At 35.2% G+C, this 24,391-nt stretch overlaps 3 protein-coding genes across 3 annotated transcripts in view; 2 read left to right on the top strand and 1 right to left on the bottom strand.

Annotated features, from left to right (window-relative positions):
• Positions 1 to 24,391, bottom strand: part of LOC149567597 (ATP-dependent DNA helicase Q-like 4A) — a 98,412-nt gene that overhangs the window by 63,088 nt on the left and 10,933 nt on the right. The window lies entirely within an intron of this gene.
• LOC149567600 (uncharacterized) lies at positions 16,432 to 18,270 on the top strand. The gene is made up of 5 exons (XM_089823387.1): positions 16,432 to 16,670; positions 16,743 to 17,159; positions 17,325 to 17,623; positions 17,739 to 18,093; positions 18,255 to 18,270. The coding sequence occupies exons 1-5, from the start codon at positions 16,432 to 16,434 to the stop codon at positions 18,268 to 18,270; spliced, it is 1,326 nt and encodes a 441-aa protein (XP_089679513.1).
• On the top strand, positions 18,213 to 19,606 carry LOC149567599 (uncharacterized). Its single transcript, XM_089817499.1, has 3 exons — positions 18,213 to 18,478; positions 18,604 to 18,791; positions 18,898 to 19,606. The coding sequence occupies exons 1-3, from the start codon at positions 18,309 to 18,311 to the stop codon at positions 19,512 to 19,514; spliced, it is 975 nt and encodes a 324-aa protein (XP_089673625.1). The 5' UTR covers positions 18,213 to 18,308; the 3' UTR covers positions 19,515 to 19,606.

Genomic DNA, 24,391 nt, shown 5'->3' with positions numbered 1-24,391 from the left:
TGAGACAAAAGAGGATGATTTAACTGATTTTCTTATTAATGATCTACTAATGGATGAACCAGAAAGCAATGAAGATGAAAACAAACAGATCACTTCTGAGTTGCTGGGAATAGCTACCAATGAAGAAGGATGTAAACAATCTAAATGTGGCAAAATTAAAAACAGAAGGGGGAGAAAGTCTCTTAAAGAATTAAGAGAAGTAGCGGGACAAGCCAAAGAACAACAGAAAATCAGTGATTTATTAAATGCAGGGAAGGGGAAGAGCCTTCCCAGTGTACAATGAAGATCACTTCCTGGAATGCTAGAGGGTTAAATGCCCCTAGCAAAAAAAGGCTATTAAAACAAAATTTAATAGCTTTTGAGTTAGAAATTATAATCATTCAGGAAACTAAATTAGATATTGCAGAAAGTATTAAACTGGGGAAAAGATTAAATCAATGGCAGTCAGACTTCAAAGAATCTCTGGGAACTTCAGGAGGACTAGGAATAATTTGGAATCCTCGAAAGGTCAATCTCACTATAATAAACAAAAATTCTAATTGGATAAGCAGTAGAGTGACAAGTCTCAAAAACAATGTAAAATTTCTACTACTTAACATCTATGGTCCCATCTCTTCTAGGGACAAAGCTACAGTATGGCAAGAGATCACTGGTTTTCTCGCTAATCATCCAGCTATGACAGTATTTCTAGGAGGAGACTTCAATGCAATAATGAGGATGGAAGAAAAGTATGGTGGAAAGCAAATGTTATCACAGATAAACAGGGACTTTAAAAGATGGGCAGAAAAAAAATATGTTGACAAATATACCAACTAAAAATGGAATATTCACATGGAATAACAAAAGAAAAGACTTCAATTACATCGCAGAGAGATTAGACAGATTCCTAGTTAAAGGAGATTTAAGCAGCCTGGGCTTGGATATTATGGCAGAAATTCTCCCAATATCAGGATCTAATCACTTTCCTATTACTCTTAATATCTTAGAACCCAACAAACCAATAAGAAATGCCTTTAAATGTGAAAAAATGTGGTTTCTAGATCCAAATTTTATGACTCAAATTAAGAATTGGTGGAAAACAGATAAACCGTCAGGATCAAAAATGTTTTGCTTGACAACAAAAATGAAAAACCTAAAAAACAAAATAAAAGAATGGAATAAAGAGCACTTCCAAAATATTTTCTCAACAAAACTTCAAATAGAAGAAGAATTAAAAAACCTCAATAATGAAGTAATTAGGGAAGGCATGGACAATAATAAATACATAAAAGAAAAAGAATTAATGATTAAACAAGAAGAAATATTAGCAAAAGAAGAAATCTTCTAGCGCCAAAAATCAAGAGACAAATGGCTAGAAGCAGGGGACAGAAATACAAAATTCTTTCATAACAGTACTCTCCATAATCGTAATCTTAGACTCATAACTCATATTAAAAACTCTGAAGGTAACCTAACCTCGGAACCTCCTAAGATCTCTGAGGAAATAATAAAGTATTTTCAAGATTGTCTCAATAATTATGAAATATCTCATATCACTGCCCAGCAGGAAATGCTCAAAAATATCCCCAAAATTATCTCAGATGAAGACAACAAATTCTTAAATAAACCATTTACGTTAGAAGAAATAAGGACAGCCCTCTTCAGCATGAACCCAGATAAATCCCCCGGTTCGGATGGATTCCAAGCATTTTTTTTATCAAAAATGCTGGGATATCGTCAAGGAAGAGTTTTGGGCTGCCATAGAAGCGACTAGAAATGGGGGACATATACTCAAAGAAATTAATCATACTTTCTTGACATTAATTCCCAAAAATAGTAATACTGAAACCCCAGGGGACTACAGACCGATACCTCTCTGTAATACTATATACAAAATCCTATCAAAAGCCCTAGCTGCCCGGCTCAAGACTCTGTTATCTAAAATTATATCGGAAGAACAAACAGGCTTTATGCCTGGAAAATCCATAATTGATGGAATATCTATTATACAAGAAACAATTCACTCAGCAAAGACTAACAAAGAAACTTGCATGTTCCTCAAACTAGATATTCAAAAAGCATATGATAAAGTAGACTAGCGATTTTTATGCAAGACTATGGAGAAATTTGGATTCTCAAAAAGATGGATAAACCTCATCTACCAGTGTATAGCTACACCAAAATTTTCAATACTCGTCAATGGAACCCCTGAAGGTTTCTTCAGTGCTTCAAGAGGCATACGACAGGGTGACCCAATTTCACCCTTTCTTTTTATAATGATGGCTGAAACCTTGGGTAGAACTATCAAACAAGCTCAAATCCTATCCAAAATTCAAAGCATTCCGGTAACAGAAAATGTTGAAAATATAACTCATGAGCAATTTGCAGACGACATTATTATGGCTGGACTTGGCACTATCAATGAAGCAAAAAACTACAAAACCATCTTAAGATAATTACACCAAAGCATCAGGACAAAAAATTAATGCTGAAAAATCAGAAATTTTCTTTATGAACACAAAAAATAACCAGGAAGAACAAATATGTAATTTACTAGGGTATAAAAAAGAAAAATTTCCTTGTAAATACTTAGGAATATACATAGGAGAAGGTATAAATCAAAATCCAAACTGGCAAGACGTCCTCTCTAAAATAAATAAAGACACAGACAGCTGGAATGGGAAATGGCTAACAAAAGCCGGTAGAACTACCAAAATTAAAGCAGTCCTATCAGCACTTCCGACATATCAGTTATCCTGTCTTCAAATTCCTAAAAATATCAGTAAAAAAATTCAAGCCAAACTCAGAAACTTCTTTTGGAACGGGACTGAAAATAAAAAGAAAGCGGCTCTATTAAATGGGAAAATATATGCCGAACAAAGAAGATGGGAGGATTAGGCATAAAAAAACCTAGAATGGCAAAACGAAGCATTAGGGGCTAAACTGGCATGGCGCATGTTTCAGGACAAAGATAGTAAATGGTCCAAAATCCTATACAATAAATACCTAAATCCTGATGATCCAACATCCTTATTTAGAATTAATAACCCTCCCCGACGATCAGAATTTTGGAATTTTCTGACAAAATGTCGTCATACCATCTCTAAATATGCAACTTGGGACATTGGAAATGGCAGTAATGCCCTCTTTTGGGAAGATTCCTGGAATGGGCTTCCTCGTCTTGAAACATATAACATTTCCAATCAAACAGTGAACCTCCTCAAAGAGAGATGGGGGACAGAAGTAAAAGATTATGTGGATCATGATCCAGCCAGTGAGGATACTCCGTGGAAATGGAAACCCCTATCCAATACTAACATATCAATTATCGATCAATCCAAGCTAAAAGGTATCCTCCAAGACCGGAAAATTCATCTTACTAACAGAGAAGATAAATTAAGATGGGCTCTATCTAATGACGGAACATATAAAGTTAAAGAAGGATACAATGCGATCCTCAACTCCCAAAGATGGGAGGAAATCAACATCCCTATGAACCTCTGTTAGGATCCTGCCATTTTGCCCAAAGCAGGAATCTTCTTATGGGCGGCTTTCCAAAACCGTATTCTCACCGCTGATAGAATTATTAAAATGGGTTTCCAAGGTCCCTCTAGATGTTCTCTGTGCAAAAACAATAAAGAAACAGTAAATCATTTACTCTTCCAATACAGCTTCTCCAATGAATGTTGGCATAGGATCAAGAGAAAACTCAGCTGGACATCGCCACTTCCTGAGACCTGGAAGGATCATATAAATGGATGGCCTAAAAGCAGAGAGATCAGCATTTATGATAAAATCTGAAATGTCACTCCTGCAATTGTAACTTGGGAATTATGGAAAGAGAGAAATAGAAGAATTTTCAATAACATTGGAATGCACTTTTACAACTTGGGATGCAGAAATCAAAAAACACTGGCCTCAATTAATTAATCCCCCATTAGTTTACAATTCGAAGAATACATTAGCACGCAAAGAATGCAAATGGGAACCGCCCCCTCAAGGATGGAAAAAACTTAATTTTGATGGAGCCTCCCGCGGAAACCCAGTGGTATCTGGATTAGGGTTTATCCTAAGAGACCATTTGGGACAATGGATTGTCAAAAAAGCAAAACCCCTAGGTATTACAACCAATAACTTGGCAGAATTAGAAGCAGTAAACGAAGGACTTTCATTCTGCAATAAATACAAAATTAAAAAATTAATAATCGAAGAAGATTCCCAAATCATCCTAAATGCCCTTAGGAAAAGATACACTTTGAATTGGAAAATCAATTCTAAATTAGAAGAAGTAAATAAAAAATTAGACAGAATAGAAGAAGTTATCATTCAACATATCTACCGTGAAGGAAATTGTGAGGCGGATAAGTTGGCGAATGAAGGAGCGAATGGCAACGACATCCTTTTACTCAATCAAACAATAAACTAACAAATTAATATTTTTTAGGAATCCCATCAAAAATACTCAACTTCAGGACATATAAACATAGATTCAAATAAATTCTATTTAGATAAGTTATTATATTTATAACGGGCTATATGAAATTTAATTAGATCCTCTCGTCCTTATGATAAGAGACTAAAACCATAGATTAGTCCTTAACCGCTCGAATAAGAACTAGAATGGTAGGGATAACATAGTGTCTTCGGAACTTTTAACTTAAGATTAAAATTTGGCTTTAGGTTTCGATATTAACCCCACGAATAACTTTGAATACTTCGAACCTCTAAACCAATAGAACTGAAGTAGGCTGCTGAATTCTTAGAAAGATCGAAGGGAACTTTCTAGAACCTCTAGAAGCTCCTCAAATTCTCTAGAACCTTCGACGTCTATACTTAGCTTTATCTACATCTCCTGTCTCTTTCTACCTCACCTCAACCGGAACAATGGAAACTTTCATCAGCCTGTATCATGTTAATGAAAACCAAACTATGGCATTCAGGGGGAACATTACACCGAAACGATGGACTCGGATCCTTAATCTAGTTGATAATATGACAAGAATTGCGGTTAGCAGGGCAATTGGTGAAAGCGTTTTCAGGTATGAATACACATGGAGAACAAACAATGATATTATAGGATCATTTATAGGCTGCATGATAAGGGCAAAAATTGATAAATGGGTTACTATTCGTCTTTGTTATAATATTTTCAATCCTGTATGGCTAGTAGGGTTGGAAGAGGCAATTATGAGTATCGATAACAAAAATAGAATTCCTCTTCCTGAGCTTTACATGGCCCTACCCCCAGGAATTCTTGATACCACCTTACACCCCACTCAACCTGTAATCCTTATCCGCGACCCTCCCACCTTCAACAAAGAATGGGCAAATATGGAGACTAGCATCCACTTTCTGCTGTGATGGAGAGGAATCCTTGAAGATAATAGCCAGGAATGGCTTCTAAACTATCTCACATCCACCAAAGCTTACATAGAACCGGGTTCATATTTTGATAATCTTCCTTCACTCTCCTTTTGCACGTCCAATTTGGACAAATCCAGCAAAGTCGAAACAGCTTATGTGTTTCCCCCCAACTTCCAGATGGAAGACTCAATGGATATTTCAGAAATTATCATGGTGTTCAAAGAGAAAATTGTAGAAGCAGAGTAAATTTGTTTGCACTCAATATGAAGCTCTCAGAACAGACTAAATGAGAGCAATTTTTGATTAAAATATAGCAGGTCTCTCTTAAGTATCAGCTCTTTGAAACTCTGTAGTATTTAGGTTGTTGTAAGTAGGGTTTAAATATATGTATATGGATAAATTTGTATAGGTAAACAGTATATGTTAGAGATGACAAACTCATAGAAAATTCTCTCTTTTTGTGGCTTCCCTCTCTGCACCATATTATAGTAAAACAATATTATGGGATACATAAATAACAGCAGGATTAATTGATTAATCTTATGTTTAAGCTGAACCATTGAGGCATATATTGACCAAGCTGGTTTTTATCTCTTTTCCTGTATAAGCTTTTTCTCACTCCTATTCACCTTCATGATGACAGTAATGGCTGGAAGATTTATATGAGGATAAAGATGCTAAATCTGTGAAAATTCACTCATAGCTTATTATAGCCCTTCTATGTCTTTATTTGTTATTAACATATAGGATTTTCAGCACTTAGACGCTACTTAAGATGGTTTTTAATGTATAACAAATGGTAAGGATTGGGTAATAACTTTACAGTCTAGAAAGAGGAACATATGTTATTATATGTGGGGCATTGATATATATATGTTAGCATGAGTAAGCATGTATATATGAGTGTCAACATAGATAAAAGGAAGTTCTGTTAAATATAGGATGTGAAGTATTAAAAATTCCCACCATAAATATCCCCTCTTTCGTTGATCTAGTGACATCTAAATGCATCTCAATCCGAAGCTTGGAAGATCAAATAATTCACAGAAAAATATTAAAATGTTCCAATATCAAATGATTGTGATATTAGCATGAGATACTAATCTAAAACTTATATGGAATTCTAACAATACTAACTCCCTCTCTTTGGAAGCATCTCTTGTTTGATTTTGTTGTGAAGCAAACAGGTTAAAAGCAAGTTACTCAGCGATTGTCAAAGATATTTTCCCTAGTTCTCGCCCTTTATATCAGCGGCCCATGAAATTCATTGGAAACTACCATTTGTAAATTGTATGATAAATGATTCAAAGTGATAATTGTAAAAGTGATATTAAAACATGATGTAATTGCTGGGGTATGCCCCTAAGATACATATAAAATAAAGGACATTTCTCCCAAGCAAGACTGGAGGTTTTCTCCCCGTTCTTTCCTACCAGTGCCTGCTTGAACAGTGGATTTGTAAAAAAACTTATATTAATAAATAAAATCAAGGCTTTTGCCGTTTATTGATCAAAAAAAAAAAAATTACAAAATACTCCAAATAAATTTCTTGCAAAATTTAAAAATGAAATAGAAATAGAAATCTACGGCTCGTCTAATGATTTTAATGAAGTTCTCGCAAAGATATGCATGCTCATGCAAATCAATTTGTAGCACATTGATTATTTTTTTCAAAGAGGGGTAAATACTTTTGATATGTAGCTATGAATCGGCTAGGTCACAAATGGGGGACCTCATCCCTATTTAAAAAACAATAACACCCCTACAGGATTCAAACCTTGATGGCAAGAATAACACCAAAGCTTAACCATCACAACATACCAATAAATATATACAAAAATTATATTAACTATGCTTTTGTCCAAAATAAATTGAATGAAAACTAATAGTCCCTAAATAACAAAGTGCTTGAAATAAATTGTTTGAAAATACATAAATCAATTAAAAAATACAATCCGTCAACTTCTCTAAAAATTCTAACCTTAGTTACCGGCTTCGCACATCCGTGCAGGGTCCAGATTTGATCCTGTGGATTTGTCCAGATTCGTAGTCTGCAAATCCAAATGAACCCACAAAATCAAATCCAGACCCTATACAAATCCACGCAGACCCATGAGAATTCGTCAAGAATTTATGTGGACCCAAGAGAATCCGACACGAATCTGCATGAATTCCCAAGGACCCACAGGCCGAACTTGGAATAATAAGACATGAATCAATATATATATTTGTATGTATGTATGTATATATACATATATATACTCGGGAATCCACAAATCGGATTCTTGAACCCAAATCCGATCCCAAACCTGAATTGGCAACTAAGATTCTAACTCTTCAAAAAGGTTTATGTATCTTAGAACCTCAGGCTAAAAGTGTGATTCATTTTATTTTCTAACCAAATGCCATTTTTTACTACTAAAAGCAAAACTATTGTGTTCACAAGGGTTTATCGATTTATGGTATGAAAAGCATAGTTTTGTTTCAATTCATTTCACAATTTATTCGGTGTTCAAAATAGAAACCTTTTGTTTCAGCTTTTTTGTCTTTTTAAAACTGAAGTACCCAGTTTTTTGCAGAAAACCGCTGGATATAGGTATAATGCAACAGGAGACACTAACATGAACCTGCATTTTCTGTGAGTGAATTCACGTTAAACCCAATTGAATTTCCAAGAATGTGTAGAAAATCTGAGTTCAGTTTGACATTTATTAAATGTTTTGTTTTTGGCTTTTCCCTGCAATGAAGCCTCGTCACTGTAAAATATCCTTTATGCAAAAACAGTATGAATGCAACATAACATTAAGACATCAATATTATTAAAGATTAGTTTAAGCAAGAATCTTCGGGAGGGATGGGCAACATGTATGTATAACACCAGCACCAAAAAAGTTAGGCAAAATGAAGCTACTGGAGGGATAGAATTATAGAGATCTCAAGTGATATTTATTGACAGCTGATTTTTTGAGGGTTTATATTTTATTTTTATTTTGATAAAAATGTGCAAGGAAAGATAAATTGAAAATAATAAATACTGAAATCCTCACAATTTCCTAATTTCTAATGCCAAACTGGAAGTAGGCAAAATAATTTGTTCATTTTCAATTCCTCCAAACAGTGCACAAAGAGACAAAGAGACCATACAAAGGAAATATATCTGATGTCATATGCTATCAACCTTTACAAATTTATTCAATATTCATTTTCAGAGTTCGCTGGTAATGATGAAATGATGAAGCCGCCTGATTATTGGACTGATTTCATGGTGCTGTTTTCTGACTGTGTCCCATAAGCCCCTGATAAGTTTGATCCTAGTTTGACATAATGCCGTACAGCCCGCTACGGTCATTCCACTATCAACAAACCACTGAAAACCACTCCTGAACCTCTGCTAAGGGCCGATCTGCAGTAGCATTAGGAGACTATACAAAATCTGCCCAATTCACTGTTAGGCGTCAAGCTGGGAGCTACCAAATTGATTATTTATTGTTGTATGGCTCACCTAGTAATAGAAATATGATAAATGATGTTCCAAGAACTCTAATATGCCAACAACTCACTGATATCTGTCCTTCTCCAACTCAGATATATACATTTGCTTCACAATTTTGGCCAACAAGGAATATCGTGCCTATAACACTTTTCCTGTAGAAAACCTTAGGTAATCACCCACACCTACAGGCTTCATTCTCAGAGACAAATCAGCTGAAAAAGTCCATTCATAGAGCTCTCCACAATATTGTTGGTGTGAAAAATGATTTCTGGATATGGAAAATGGCTCTTCAACTTCTTTGTATTTGTTTACATTTTCCCTCCACATGCAATTTTGAAAGTAGTCACCCTTTTAAGTTTTAATCATAAAATAATGTTTTATTTTATTTAATTCCCTGGCCGAGGGATTTAAACTTCATGAGGGGTCATTATTCATTATAATATTGGCGCCATTTAAGTTTCAAACTGAATTTTCAAATATTATCATACTCTATTATATCATTAGTAATTAAAATTATCACTTTTATTACTATTTAATTATGCCCATAAAATATTTCCCAATGATTCTTAGCTCGCTCATCTAGACCCCAAGCTAGATTCGATTTGATGCTCCTTCCATGTTGATGTCGAATGACCACTGTGAGCTAAATGAAAATCCCCTCCTAAGATTTAAAAACTTCCTAAAAATTAGTAGTTGTGCTAGAATTGTCGAGGATGATCATGGAGGTCTCCTAGTGTGTCTTGCTAACTCCCAGTTCATCTCTAAAAAATAGGGATTCATCTTAAAATCTAGGGGACTGTTCAAACTGACTCTCCAAGCCCTGATATATCATCACAAGCCCCTGAAAGAGTTCCATATCCATCTTAATAGCTTACGAGACTCCACTAATAGGCCAGTCCTGCTAGCTGGTACTGACACTAAGGTAGGCTTAAAAATGGGGAAATTACAGTTTCTTATTTATGAAATTACTAGTACATTATTCTATCATATATTAACTTTGTTATATACTGGATAAAGCTCAAAAATATTCTTGTATACAATCAACAATCATAAATCCCAGTGTGGCAAATAAAACAAAGGTAGATATGACAAAAAAATGTTGGCTACAATTGTGGTCCATAGGTTTTCGACGCATCCACTTTATCTAGCTTGAACAAAGCCCTATCACAAGGGTTTTTACTCTTTAAAACACAAATGAATCACAAACTCCCATTGGTCCATGTATTTGTGGCACATGCACTTATATTAAATCAATCGAAATCCAATCACAAGGATTTTGTGTTCATCACAACACCCCTGCCTTGCATTCATTTCCTTCACTTGAAAATATAACATGGAACAAGGATAGGCGCAAAGGTGCAAAAATGGCTTATACTTCAATATAATGAAGAGCCTTTGTCAAAAGAATATGATCACAACATTAATAGTTGCAAACAAAGGGTACAAAGGAGCCCCTCCAAATAACGTAAATAAGTTGTTGCTCTAAAATGTAGCCTCAAATGCAAAAGTAATATTTGAAGACTAAATGAAGTGATAGTGAAAATATAGACACAACATACTTCAAATGCATGGGCAGATGGAACTACATTGTTTTTAACACTTTGTGTTAATCTTATGTTAGTTAATCTTGTATTAATCTTTTGTGAGTCAATCTTGTGCTAATCTTATAGATGGAACTAGATTGCTTAGTTTTTTAGCTTCCCAAGCATTATATTCTTGTGCTGTCATGTTTTCAGCAAAAAAAGGGCAAGTAAAGACAATTAGGTTTTGGCAAAAATACTCACCATGCAAAAAACCTCATGAGTTTTTGGCGAGTTTTGCAACTATGGTCTCATCTATTGGCAATGTCATTAGATATGCTAATATGAACTCTCCTAATCTAAGAGAGACCTAAGAGAAATATGACAACGTGATTGGACAAATGAAGTGACTAATTAATGAAAGGGATCCTGACAAGAGGTTATATGAGCATCATACCATACATAAACTAATGCAACAAAGCAATACTATGAACACAATGCTTCATTTGGAAGTCTTAGCTCTAAATCCCAAGTCCTATGCACCAAATGTTGGGAAAGCTACCTCATTGTGATGATGAGGAGGTGAAGAAAAAGATAAATACATTTGAGGAGCCAACTTTACTTTGCTAGTCTTTCCAATCCAACATTCAACAAACCAAAATTAAAGATAAATAGAGCCATATTGGCTCAAACCAATGCTATTGAATAATGAACGTCACATACACCGGAGTTGAGGATGAATTTCATTTGTCTCCTTTTGTAAGTTGTTAGTGTTGAAAAACAAGGTGAAGAAAGCTTGCAATATTAACTTATTTGAAGAGATTACAAATCTGAAATATAAAAGTGACTGAAACATTCAACATAACATTAAAAAAAGTAACCAAATGAATCACCAAATTTATGTGGAGAAACCCTCTTGGGCAAAGAGTCCAACAAAAAAAGAAGTCAAGCATATTATTAATCTTTAAAAGTGACATATATAGGACAATACATTTCACTTCACTACTCCAACCAAAACCAATAGAAACTCGATATTGCAAATGCATCATACAAAATTAATAGGTCATGGGTCTAATGTAAAGCAACTAAAAAGGAAAAAACAAAATGGTAACCCAAACAAAAGGCAAAAAACCACTTGCACAAACTCGCATCTAGAAAAGTGGATAACCACGAGACATAATAAAATATTAGTTTCCTGAATAGTATAAAATTTGCATGGTTGATGTCAACTTATCCTAGCATTCTCCCACTTGACATTATACATATTAGTTATATCAAAGGGATACATAAAATAATACAATTAAGTATAGAGATCAAGGCCAAAGGTCTTCCTACAACAAGAGAAGTTTTTCGTGGTATCGGCATCATAAGAGAATCTACACTGTTGTCGAAAGTATCAAGCTTCTTTATCAAGACCCTAGTATTCTCAACCATTCCTCAAACAAAGTTATACTAAACATTAGCATCCTTAGTATCAGCATGATACATGGGATTTTTGGCCAAACAAATAGTACTATAAAAGTCACATCCAATCCTATAATCAAAAACATTGCCTATACCAAGACTCTCCATACCACCTCCTCATACCCCCAAAACGGTTCCATACATATATAGATGCAAACCTATCAATTCACATTTTGTTTGTAAGAACTTTTTGTAATCATATATTTTGTACCAAAGCAATTAGCCCAACTGGCAGTAAGACTTACTTGCAGTGAGCAAACCAGTAGTGAGCCTTTGTAAAAATCACCTTAAATGGTGTTTATATTCATTAGAATTAGTTTCTTTATGTTTTTTTCCCATCTTGGATTTCCACGTTAATTTTGGTGTTATGATGTTTTATGTTTTTACACTTTCAAGTTATCATCAGTTTTAAAAATCTGAATGGTTCAAGTTTGTACTCGATTAATTAAGTTGTGAAAATAACTAATTCCCCCCCTCAATTATTTGACCTACTCAACATCTTGCTCCCCCTCAATCTTTGTCTCAAAGTGCACTATCTTTGTCTCCTCCTTTGGTTGTTTTTTACCTAAGAAAGGTCTAAACTCCTTGAATTGCAAGTTACAGGACTCCTAATTTTATGATCATTATATTCTCACTATATCACACAAAAACCCATTTCTAATCTTTTGGATCCAATTTACATTACTTCTCCTAAGGCACATGACTAAAAGCTTCATAACCAAAGACTTTTTAAGTGTGAAATTGAAGAATTTGGACCTATCCATGCTTCCTAAGGAGTTTTGTCGATAAATTTTGAACAAGATCAATTTATTACATAACAAGTAGTACAAACAGCTTCCGCCTAAAAGCATCTATCAAGATTAACACCACTTAACATGCTCCTAGCTATTTCCATTAAGGTTTGGCCATTCTTTCTGTCATCTCATTTTGCTGGAAAGCATATGCTTAAAAAATTGATCAAATTTCCAAGAACAGTATTCACCCTCCTTGTTAGATCTCAACATTTTTATCTTATAATCTGATTGTTTTTCAACTAACACATTAATTTCCTTAAAACCTAGTGAAAACTTCAGATTTAGAACACATAAAATAGATCCAATTATCTCTTGAGACGTCATCAATTAAGGAAACATAATACTGAAATCTATGCAAAGAATCAACATCCACTAGACCACAGATATGTGAATGAATTATTTCTAAATGGTCTCTTTGCCTTGAAAACTCTTTTAGGAAATGGTGATCTACATACCATTTACCAAACACAATGCTCACAAAATTCATTTTAACCAGCAGATTAATCAAAAACACGTTGCCAACTTTTTTATTTAAAATGGTTTTAAGACCTTTTTCACCAATTTGTCCCAATCAATGGTGTAATAACACACATGCATTTTCAATGCCAATTACATTGCCAAAATTACAAACGGTAACGGTATTTAGCCTATACATAGTACCTAACCATGATCCTTTAGCTATCAACAAACTCCCTCTCACCACCCTACAATCAAAATTGTCAAATGTCGCATTCCAAAATCAATCAACTTGGATACAAAAGGTATATTCTCCCAAGTCCTGTAATATGCAAAAATATTATCAAGAATATTTGTCTTCCTATTGCTTAAACACAACTTTACCTTTCCCTTACAAACAATCCTTATTGTCTTGTTGGCAATAAGGAAAACTCTCTCCTACATCATATGCATTGTATTAGATATATTGTTCCTTGTGAGGAGTTGCGGTAGGATCAACCTCAATCAATAAGTCATTGTCACCAACAGTGCTAGCTAAGACAAACAAAGCATCACAATAATCATCATAGGACTTTTTCGTGGAAAAATCAACATTCTTTTTCGTGGAAAAATCAACATTCTTTTTCTTAAATATGCATTCCTTCTTTGCATGCCCTCTTTTACGACAATTTCAACACATCACTCTTTCAATGGGTCTTAGAGCATCCATCAAACTTGTCCTTTTGTTTATCCCTTTTAGGCAATTTCTTTTTGGACCTACCCTACATATGTGAGGCATCTTGGGAGTCAACATTTATAGACTTTCACCGCATCTCCTCTGAAATAAGTATTGAAATCAAGCTACCTATATTTGGCTTTGTGTTGTCATTGCTAATGGAAACAATTAGATGTTCTCAAGATTTTGGCAAAGAGAAAACAAACAAGAGGCATTTATCGTCATCCTCCAATTTAACATCTATTGATACAAGCTGACTTATAATCACATTAAATGCATTTAAATGTTTTGCAATAGAATCACCATCTACCCTTCTCTTGAGATATAACTTACTAGACATTTTTTTAGTTGTAAAACATCACCTATCCTTTTCCACAACTTGGATACAGAGTCTTTAGTGGAGATTTTCAAGTGGACAAAATTCATAAGACACAACCAAATGGTTCTTCATGACTTCTTCTCCAACTTTGACAAATGTTCATTTGTCATTATAGATGGCTTTGTTTCTTGTGAAGCCAATCCTGCATATTCAATTTTTACATGTCGTAGTGAACGCCACTAAATTTTTCAAAGTTGTGCAAGAAGTAGAACCCATGGTCTACAATCCTATCATAAAATCTGCAATATAGCACACAACACTGAAAAAAACTTTAAAATTTAATAGGAACAATATCCCCTTCTCAACAAAAACATTATCTTTGATACCAAATGTTCAAAAATAAGCAGAAGAAAGTTTACGATATTAAGTTCTTTATGTCATTACAAACCTGAAAATTAGATACAAATCTGAAATATTCAAGTGATTGCGACAATCAACACGAGATAAAAAGCAGAAACCAAATGAGACCCCAAATTAATGTTAGAAACCTTTTTGAAAGAGAATCTCTCCTAGGGAAAGAGGGAAAGTATATTATAAATCTTCAAGAATGAGATCTCTAGAACAGTGCATTATACTTCTCCAACCAAACCTTGAAGCACCTGGTATCTGCAAAATAAAATTATTTCCTTTCAAATGGCTCCAACAGGGACACCTCACCCATAGCCACTCAAATCTTTAGCTTCCTGAATGATCCATAACTCCTCAATGACTCCTCAAATTACCAACGAATAACCTTTCACCTTCTAATCATAGGCACCCAAAGCAATACTCTTCATTTTCCCAAAGTGGATGTCTAAAAGAGGAAATTTTATTCATTTTGTCTTATTCTTATCACCCTTACATAATCACCTCTTCAAATAGCAATCATAATTATTAATTTTCCATAAAGTAAAAATTTTGAATATTCGTCTAGTGTCTTTGGGAACGCTTTCAAAAGAGCACGGAGACTCATTAATGACATGCGATTTAGAATGTTAATGTCAATTATCCCACTTTGAGATTATATGAACACCACATCATGCTCATACTGATGTAACAACAGATCACTATCAGCAAACCACTTCATATAGAGATCTTTGTTCTAGATCCCAAACGCTACGCACCAAATCTTGGGAGGCTAGTTCCTTGTGATGATGAAGAGGTGAAAGAATTGTTAATAAAGGTCCTTCAAAAGATGTCTTCAATGAAGGAGTCTACTTTACTTTGTAATAAGTGGTTTACACAAGAGGTGAAAGAATCGTTAATAAAGGTACTTCAAAAGATGTCTTCAATTAAGGAGTCTACTTTACTTTGTAATAAGTGGTTTACCTTTCCTAATCTTCAAAATCCAACATTCAAGAAATCAAAAGTGATGATAAATAGGGCTACATTAGCTCAAACCAACCCTATTCAACAGCAGGCGTCATAGAAACCAAAATCAAGGATGCTTGTCATTTGTCTTTGTTTTGCAAGTTGTTAGTTCCCCTACTAGAAATGAGAATTTGTTAACTCACTCATCCATTCTATTGAAAAGAACAAGCTTAACTCTGGACAAGTGTAGTCAATGGTTATACCCATAGATGTGAGTATCGCCGATTAATCGGCGATACGAGATAAAATCGCGATTTTTTGGGGCCGGCGATTTAGTCGCCCCAAAAATCGCGATTTTTTTTTGCAGATTTTTTCCAAAAAATCGCAGATTAATCGCCTAAAAAATCGCCTAAAAATCGCGATTTTTTTGCAAAAAATCGCTCGCGCCCGGCAGTCACATAAAGTGACAAAAAAACACGTTTTTTTCATTATGTTTTTACATTGCTTAGGGTGTTTTGGAGAGGAGAGGATAGAGAAGGAGTTCTTGGCAAGAAATAGGCAGAATCAAGTGCATTTGGAGGCCTTTTGATTCGATTTCTTCGTTACTAGGTAAGTGATTTGAATCTTTGTTTTTTGTTTTTGCAAGAGATTGTATTTTTTTTTCTTGCATGTAAATGGATAAAAATACATTCCTAATTAGTTAGGAATGCATTTGATGAATGTAAGCAAGATTAAATGCATTCATTTGCATTTTTTTCCATTCTAGATCGAATTTATGCTAAAAATTTGCCCTTTCTAAAAAAATTTGAAACCCTAGCAGCTAGTTTGTTTGAATGTTATTTGGATTTCAATTTATTGGTGCTGTTATTGGAATGTTGCTTGAATTCTTTGTTTAACTGTTAATTTTGATCTTGTTATAATTTATTTATAGTTTTTTTTAAAAATTTGTATGTGTAGGCAGCCCGCAGCAGTTTTAAATGGCAGACAAATGGCCATTGACTCCATGCCCCTCAGGCTACATTGGCACCAGGCCAAAGAATGCGAGAGATCAAGCATGGAAATATGCCTATGAAGCACCTGATGAACCAACCAAAGTGATTTGCATTCGATGTGAAAAAGTAATATCCGGGGGCATTTACCGGTTCAAATATCACATCGCAGGGATCTCAAAACATGATACAAATCCTTGTGAGAATACAACAGAAGAAATAAAAAGGTTTGCAAATGCCTTGCTCGCAGCTGGAGAGCAAAAAAAATTGCAAAGAGAGCGGAATAAATTGCATGTCAGGGCAGCCATAGCAGAGACCCAGGGCAGTTTCGTTGATGTTCAGGAGGAGGAGGCAGCCATTGAGAGCATGGCTGGCTCTTATCGTGGGCCGCGTGTCCGCAAACAGGGTGTTTTTTCTTTCACGAGTTCCACTCCTACACCTCCTAGCACTTCCGCACCATCAGGATCAGCAGGTGCTTCTGGGATAGGGAGCTATTTTGTGACGAGGCACACACCTGGTGCACAACCTTCATTAGAGGCCACTAGATGGAATAAGGAGGTCCATGACCAGTTGGACAATGCACTAGCAGATTTCTGGGTTTTCAACAACCTTCCTATTAGTGTTGTTGACAGTCCCTATTGGGAGGCTTTGGCCACAGGGTTGACAGTTGCAGGAAAGGGGTACAAGTCCCCTTCTCGTTTTGTGTTGGGTGGCAGGTAAGCGAATAATTTTATTACACTCGATTTCCTTTTAATTTTTAACTTTTTACTTAGTTCTAAATTTTAATTAATTTATCTAGAAATTAGAATGTTGATTACTAAAGTCTAAATCAATTTTAAATTACTAAGAATCTAAGACATAACTAAATTTTGTTTTTGTAGGCTTATTGGAAATGTTGTTGAGAGGGCCAAAGCATTTGTTGAGGAACAGAAACAAGAATGGACAAAATTTGGTTGCACCATTCTTTCTGACGGGTGGACGGATGGGAAGAGCAGGACCATAATTAATTTTTTGGCCTGCTGTAATGATAATGTGGTGTTCCTGAAATCAATCGATGCCTCCAACAAGGTAAAAAATGCTCAGACATTAGCATTGATGTTGGAGAATATGGTCTTAGAGATTGGCATTGAAAATGTGGTGCAAATCATCACAGACAATGCTGCTGCATATGTATCAGCAGGTAAACCGTAATTTTATGTTGCATGTGCATTGTGAATTTCACAACAAGAATTTTTAATAGTTTGATATATTTGAAAAGTTGGAAACTAATTAGTATTTGCTTTTACAATTGGCAGGAAAACTCCTACAGCAGAGGCACCCCACTCTCTCTTGGACCCCGTGTGCAGCACATGTCCTTGACCTTCTTTTGGAGGACATGGGCAAACTTGAGTGGGTCACTCCAATTGTGGAGGATGCAAGGCGGGTGACAAAATACATATACAATCACCCATGGGTCCTTAGCCTGATGAGAGAGCACACTGATGGCAAAGAAATTGTCAGGCCTGCCGTCACAAGGTTTGCAACGATTTTTTTGACATTGCAAAGCATTCTCGATAATTTGGCTTCTTTGAAGCAAATGTTTGTTTCCAAAAAATGGCTTTCTTCCACATTTTCAAAGAAGAGTGAAGGAGAGAATGTTGTGCGGATTGTGTTTAATAAATATTTTGAAGATAAGGCTGATGAAATAGTAAAGGTAACTACAAAACTTTAAGTTTTAGTTTGCACTTTACAACTTTATAACATACTAAGTTTGTAACTCAAGTAAATAATAATTTTGTAACTTGTCAACTAATTTCAAATTTATATTGCAGGTGTCTAAGCCTTTAGTCGGAGTTTTGCGTTTGGTTGATGGAGACCAAACGCCAATGGGTGAACTATATGAGGCCATGGACAAGGCCAAAGAATCTGTCAAAAATTACTACAAGGGGGAAAGCATCAAATATGAACCCATTTGGCAGATCATTGATAGAAGGTGGAATAATCAGCTTCACCAACCCATTCATGCAGCAGGATATTTCCTCAACCCACGTTTTAGGTATACTGTAAGCTCATTCTTACTCAAATTTAAGTTAACAAAGACTTGAGTTCATTTTGCTTTCGTAGGGTGTTGGGTGTGTACTAAAATTGGAAGACTTATTTGTTTTTGGTTTTCGGTTTTAGGGCTGATGGTACATATGCAGATCCTGATGGAGAGGTCATCAGAGGCCTAAGTGAGTGCGTCGAAAAGATGGTAACCAGCGAGGAAACAAGAGATAAAATCATCGCTGAGCAGGAGATCTTCACTTCAGCAGGAGGCAAGGTGTTCTCCACTTCTCTCTGCAAGAGAGCAAGGCTTACACAAACCCCAGGTAATACATTTGCAAACTTCTGAATCTCAAATGCTAAATTAATATTTATGTTTCATTTTTTGTTGTCTATTAGTATTTTCTAACTTGTACAATTTTTGTGATGCAGTGGCTTGGTGGACCACTTGGGGTGCAAGCACTCCAAATCTTGCAAAATTTGCTCTCAGAATCCTATCACAGCCTTGTAGCGCATCACATTGTGAGCGCAACTGGAGTTTGTTTGAGGCCATCCACACAAAAAAGAGAAACAGGTTGTCCCAAAATAGGATGAATGACATGGTCTATGTGCAATATAATCTTAAATTGCGCATGAAAAAGGCGCAACAAGATCCGCCTGGGCCAATCGATTTGGATGAGATAGATCCTTATTATGATTGGACGGCACAAGAGCAGGCTCCCTTATTTACACAGGAGGACATCTCCAATTTGGAGAGGGAGGCCGCGAAGGAGGCTACGAAGGAGGAAGGGGGTGGAACTAGATATGACATCGATTTGGATGACATCGAGGAGGGCGATGATGAGGATGATGACATTGAGCTTACTGCAGAGGACCTTGACATCTTGCGCGCAGCGAATGTGGAGATACCGACATCTAGTTCTATAGCTACACCATCTCCTGCATTGGCACAGACACAGACACGGGCACAAACCCTGCGGGGTTCTAGTTCTAGATCTTTACCCTCTCCCGCACTCGCTAGTAAAGTGACTAGGAAGAGGAAGATGTAGTCCTGTATTTGACATTTGTACTTATTTGTAGTCATGTTGATGTGCTTATTTGAACTCTTTACATTTGACACTTTATTTATGAGAATACTTCTCACGTGTTGTGAACTTGTTAGTTGTTAGTAATTTACAACTTGTCACTACTTACTTGTTAGTAATTTACCAATTAATAACTCTTTTTGCATTGATATATATCTAAACATGATTGTTTCTTATGTATTGTTAGTAATTAAGTCATTAGATGCAAAAAAAATTGAATTCTGTAAAAAAATCGCATTTTTTTATTAAAATTTAGTGGTTTTTTAGTTCCCGATTTTTTCCCCGATTTTTTCCTGATTTTTCCCGATTAAACTTTTTCAGGCCTAGGCGATTAATCTCCTCAGGCGATTTTTACATCTATGGTTATACCTAATGTCTTGCAACTTCAAAATCAACAAACATCTAAGTGTCAACTCATCCCAACTTAACGATGGGATGGTGATTTCAAAAACATCATCCAAATTGATGGGAAGGCACAAGAGGGATTGGTTGGAGTTCCAATGAATGAGGCAATCCCTCGTAGTGGCAAATCAACCTCAAACTAGTATCCTTTAAGCATTTTGTTAGAACTAGCCTTTTAGCATTTTTGTGGTTTGGTAGTTAAAACAAGCATCCTTTAAGCATTTTGTTTTAATTCTTATATAAAATAAATGCATATTGACAATGAAAAAAATTCAAGATGTTAATTGCTTGTTGACCCCGTGTGAACTTCTAATTCAACTCTAATGTTTTGTGTTAAGTATATCTAATGTATATGGCAATTGTTTTATCAATGCTATCACATGAATATTTAAAATTTCTAGTATTTTTAAGTTAATCCCTATTTTAATGGTTGTCCCTTGTTATCCCTTGAAAATGGTCCCTATTGTTGAAGATAGTAGCTGCGATAGAGATCTTTATCTCTAGAAATCTAGACGTTATTATTGTTATTGTCATATTCAGCTGAAAAGGACACTTAAGTTTAATTTGTAATTATAAATGTAAATGACATGTGTCATTCACATGCATTGAGGCATGAATATTCAAAGAGTCATATTTAAATTATAGGAGTTATGAAACTCAAGAGATCTTCGGTTAGAATATGAAGAGTCTCTTCTATTTATGTGAATCAGTTTCTGGATTAGATTGTGTGGTGATTTTTACCATCAACGTTTCGAATCACACTACGTGATCCATCATCAAGATGAGAGAGCAAGAGATGTCACAAAAAGTAAGTAGCAGATTTAGGAAAGACTCACCATATAAAGGAGAACAAGAGAGATGAATGCACCAACCCTAAAGCTAAACCAAAAAATAATGATTAAATAAAAATATATAAAAATAAAACAAGACTATAGGGGTGAATGACTAAAACAGGAACAACACACAAGAAAAAGGTTAATAAGAAAAATAATAAAATAAAAGTAAAAAATTAAACCAAAAATAAAAATAAAAGCAAAAAATTTAAAAAAAAATTTAATTAAAAAGAATTAAAATAAAGACCAAGAATTTCAATAGCTGCAAAGGTTTATATAAATAAATATTTATCCAGGCAGAAAAACGAGCAAATATCATAATTAATAATAAATACTTTGTGTATATATGTAATACACGTATTACATATGTAAATAAGCATATTATATATATATATATATATATATATATATATATATATATATATATATATATATATACGCACACGTACATACAAACGTACACGAATAAAATATGAATGCTAATAATACATATATAGATAAGAACTAATAACATAAAAGCAGAGTAGGCTTATATGCTAACTAGATGAATATAAATACAAATCTACCTATCTAAATAACCGAAAAAAAGATAATGAAAAGTAAGAGGAATAAACCAATAAATGTAATACACCTAACACATGCAAATAAGCATCTAATATATTTATAATATATACTAGATGTATATATGTAAAGGGCAAATTACATATAAATAAGCATATATATGTATATATATATATATATATATATATATATATATACACACACACACACACACACAACAAATATATGTCTATATTACCTATCTATAAGAATTTGTTATATGTAAGTGGTATAGACATATATTTTAACAAGATATATATACCTATCTACTAACATATATACTAACAAGTATAAGCAAAAATAAGTAAATGTTAAACATATAAGCGGACAGGAATAAAATCTACACGAAAAAGAGTGAAAATACGAAGTAAGCAAGAATGAATAAAAATAAAAATATGCCAAGGAAACCGAAGAGAGAAGACACAAGAAGGAGAGGACGAGCACTAAAAAGAAGAACCTATGACAAAAGAGCAACGTAGAGAAAGAAAGGGAGACGCGGCAGGAGCAACACACCTAGCAAGAGGAGGAGGGGGGAGAAGCCCGGAAACAAGGCACGGGAGAGCGACCAAGATGGAAGAAAAGGAGGGAAGAGGACAAGAAACAAGGCGGGGGGGAACAGCCAAGCAAGAGGGAAGGAGGGAAAGGGGACAGACCCACATATCAAAGGTGTATGTTCCTGGAGAACAACATGGGAAGCCACATGGGGTTGAGGATCCAGCCATCATCCCGATTAAGGTTGATGGGGTGGTTGTTGATTTCAATGGCTTCTTTAAGCTTTCTTTTGAAATAGTTGTCCTCATTGGAAATGATTTGCGTATTCTCCAAACATATGTGATGTTTGGTAGACAAAGAGTGTTCAACTAAAGCAAATTTGTGAATCCTATCGTGCCTAATGTCCGCCACATGCTCTTTGATACGAGTGTGGAAGGAGCGACCCATTTCCCCTATATAGGGTGTGCCACAAGAGCAAACCACCTTGTAGACCCCTGAGTTAGAATACATACCTCTGGGGTCTTTGATAGCTGGGACATGATTCTTGATCTTGGAGAGGGGTCTGAAGGCAACACGCAGACCATTTTTAGATAAGATCTTGGCAATTTTTTGGGATATGCCTTCCACAAAAGGGAGGGAGGCATGCAAGCTACGAGGGGTGAGAAGTAAAGGGGACAGATTCAAGGGGGCTAGGTGGAGGGACCTGGCTTGCTTGAGGGCTCTAGAAATTTGCCTTGAAGAATAGCCATTAAGCCGAAAGACTTGGCGGAGATGGTTGAGCTCAAGGTTTAAGTGATCGTCATCACAGATCCTGTGGGCCCTCAAAGCTAGGGTCTTAAGAATGCCCAATTTATGGCTAGGATGATGGTGGGAGGATGAGTGAATGTACAGGTCGGTATGGGTGGCCTTTCTAAACACACAGCCTCTCTTCTATTGTTATATATTCGCATCAAGCGATAAGCATTGTACAATTGAACTTTCATTATCAATAAAGATATATTTTAATGTCTGGCTGGGTTTTTCCCTTCACTCTAGAAGGGTTTTCCCAAGATAGTTTTGGTGTTCTTTGTTTCTGCTTTTCTCTCTTTCTTATTGCTGGTTATATCTTCATGCATTTCTGGGCTCTAGTTTCAACACCTATAAGATCCATCTTCAAAACACGTCCTATCCCCTACTGTCCACATTCCTGAAATTTGGTATAGCATAGGATTTTTTCTTTTTGAGAACATTGATATAAGAACACTGCTGGCTTGCACTATAGGAATGCTGAAGATTGTGTTGCTTTTACTTCGCAGGTTTTTTATTTTCTTGTTTTTTGAAATATATGAATTTTTTGGAATTTCCATAGTATAAATGCTCATAAAAATAACACAATCTCCAACTACTAACAATGCCAAGATGGGTTTATTTATTTGCAATTACAACACTTGCTAATTATTACAAACAATTCACATGAAAGAACAATTTAAACATGGAACCTGAATATCTGCTAGCATCCTATATATATTGCAGCTAAGTCTCAAAAAATTCCACGCCAAACTTGTTTGCAGCAGCCCTATGCAAAACAATGCTTAGAAAAGGTAAATCACAGCTCTGTATGTGTAGACACAGCTCCTAGGAACCCACGCTATCTTCACTAAATATGGCACCAAAGATAGATAAATAATTGCAGACCATAAACACCCATTTGCAGCTACTAATTGCCCTCATAGCAACAATATGTAACAGGATTTGAAGGCTGAATGTGTAGCGTTCAAATCAATAACCTCTCTGATAAAAATTGCAGCAACTAAACACCAAAATCGGTATACTTCAGCACCGATTTACCAGACCAGAATTCAGAGATGATCTTCAGAATTTCATACAATTCACCATGTATTTTAATGGCTCAAAGTGTAACAGCAGATGGAGGAATCAGTCCTCAAAAAAACCTAAGGTAGAAACTCTCAGCAATTCACAAAATGAGATAAAATCAAATGGCAAAGGAATGAATAATCTTCATAAGTCTTTTTTATACCATTAGATGGAGTGTGGCTTCATCCACACACCAAATGCCAAGAGCTTCATGAATACACTTTTCACTTAAATCCCCTTTGCTTTATACTCGGGCACATATTTGAACAATATAATTTATTAACTCCCTTTGGCTCTGAAAATGACATTTTCATCAATATCATGATATTATGACACACAAGGTCATTGTTTCCAATGCCCACGATTTAAAACTTTCCAACCCAGTTCCAATGGGCTATGACATTATGGTGGCCAATATACAATACCAACAAACATAGCAACCTTAGCATATTTAATTAAATAATAATTATAATTCACCTGTCTTGCGAAAATGACTAAAGATGCATCAAAATCAAAATCTGACAACACATGAGTGATCCTGATGACGAAAGATGATAAATGAACTTGATGGGGTGACTTACGAAAAACAGATGCTCCCTCCAAGATTCTTGGAGCCCAAACCAAAAGTCAAAAATAAAAACTGAGAGCATCACTCAACTC

This window comes from Cupressus sempervirens, chromosome 3 (genome assembly GCF_028749045.1).
Source record: "Cupressus sempervirens isolate cs-2001-9-10 chromosome 3, ASM2874904v1, whole genome shotgun sequence".
In the NCBI taxonomy this organism is placed as follows: Eukaryota; Viridiplantae; Streptophyta; class Pinopsida; order Cupressales; family Cupressaceae; genus Cupressus; species Cupressus sempervirens.
Note: the sequence above shows the minus strand (reverse complement) of the source record. Positions and strands in the feature narration are given on the sequence as shown.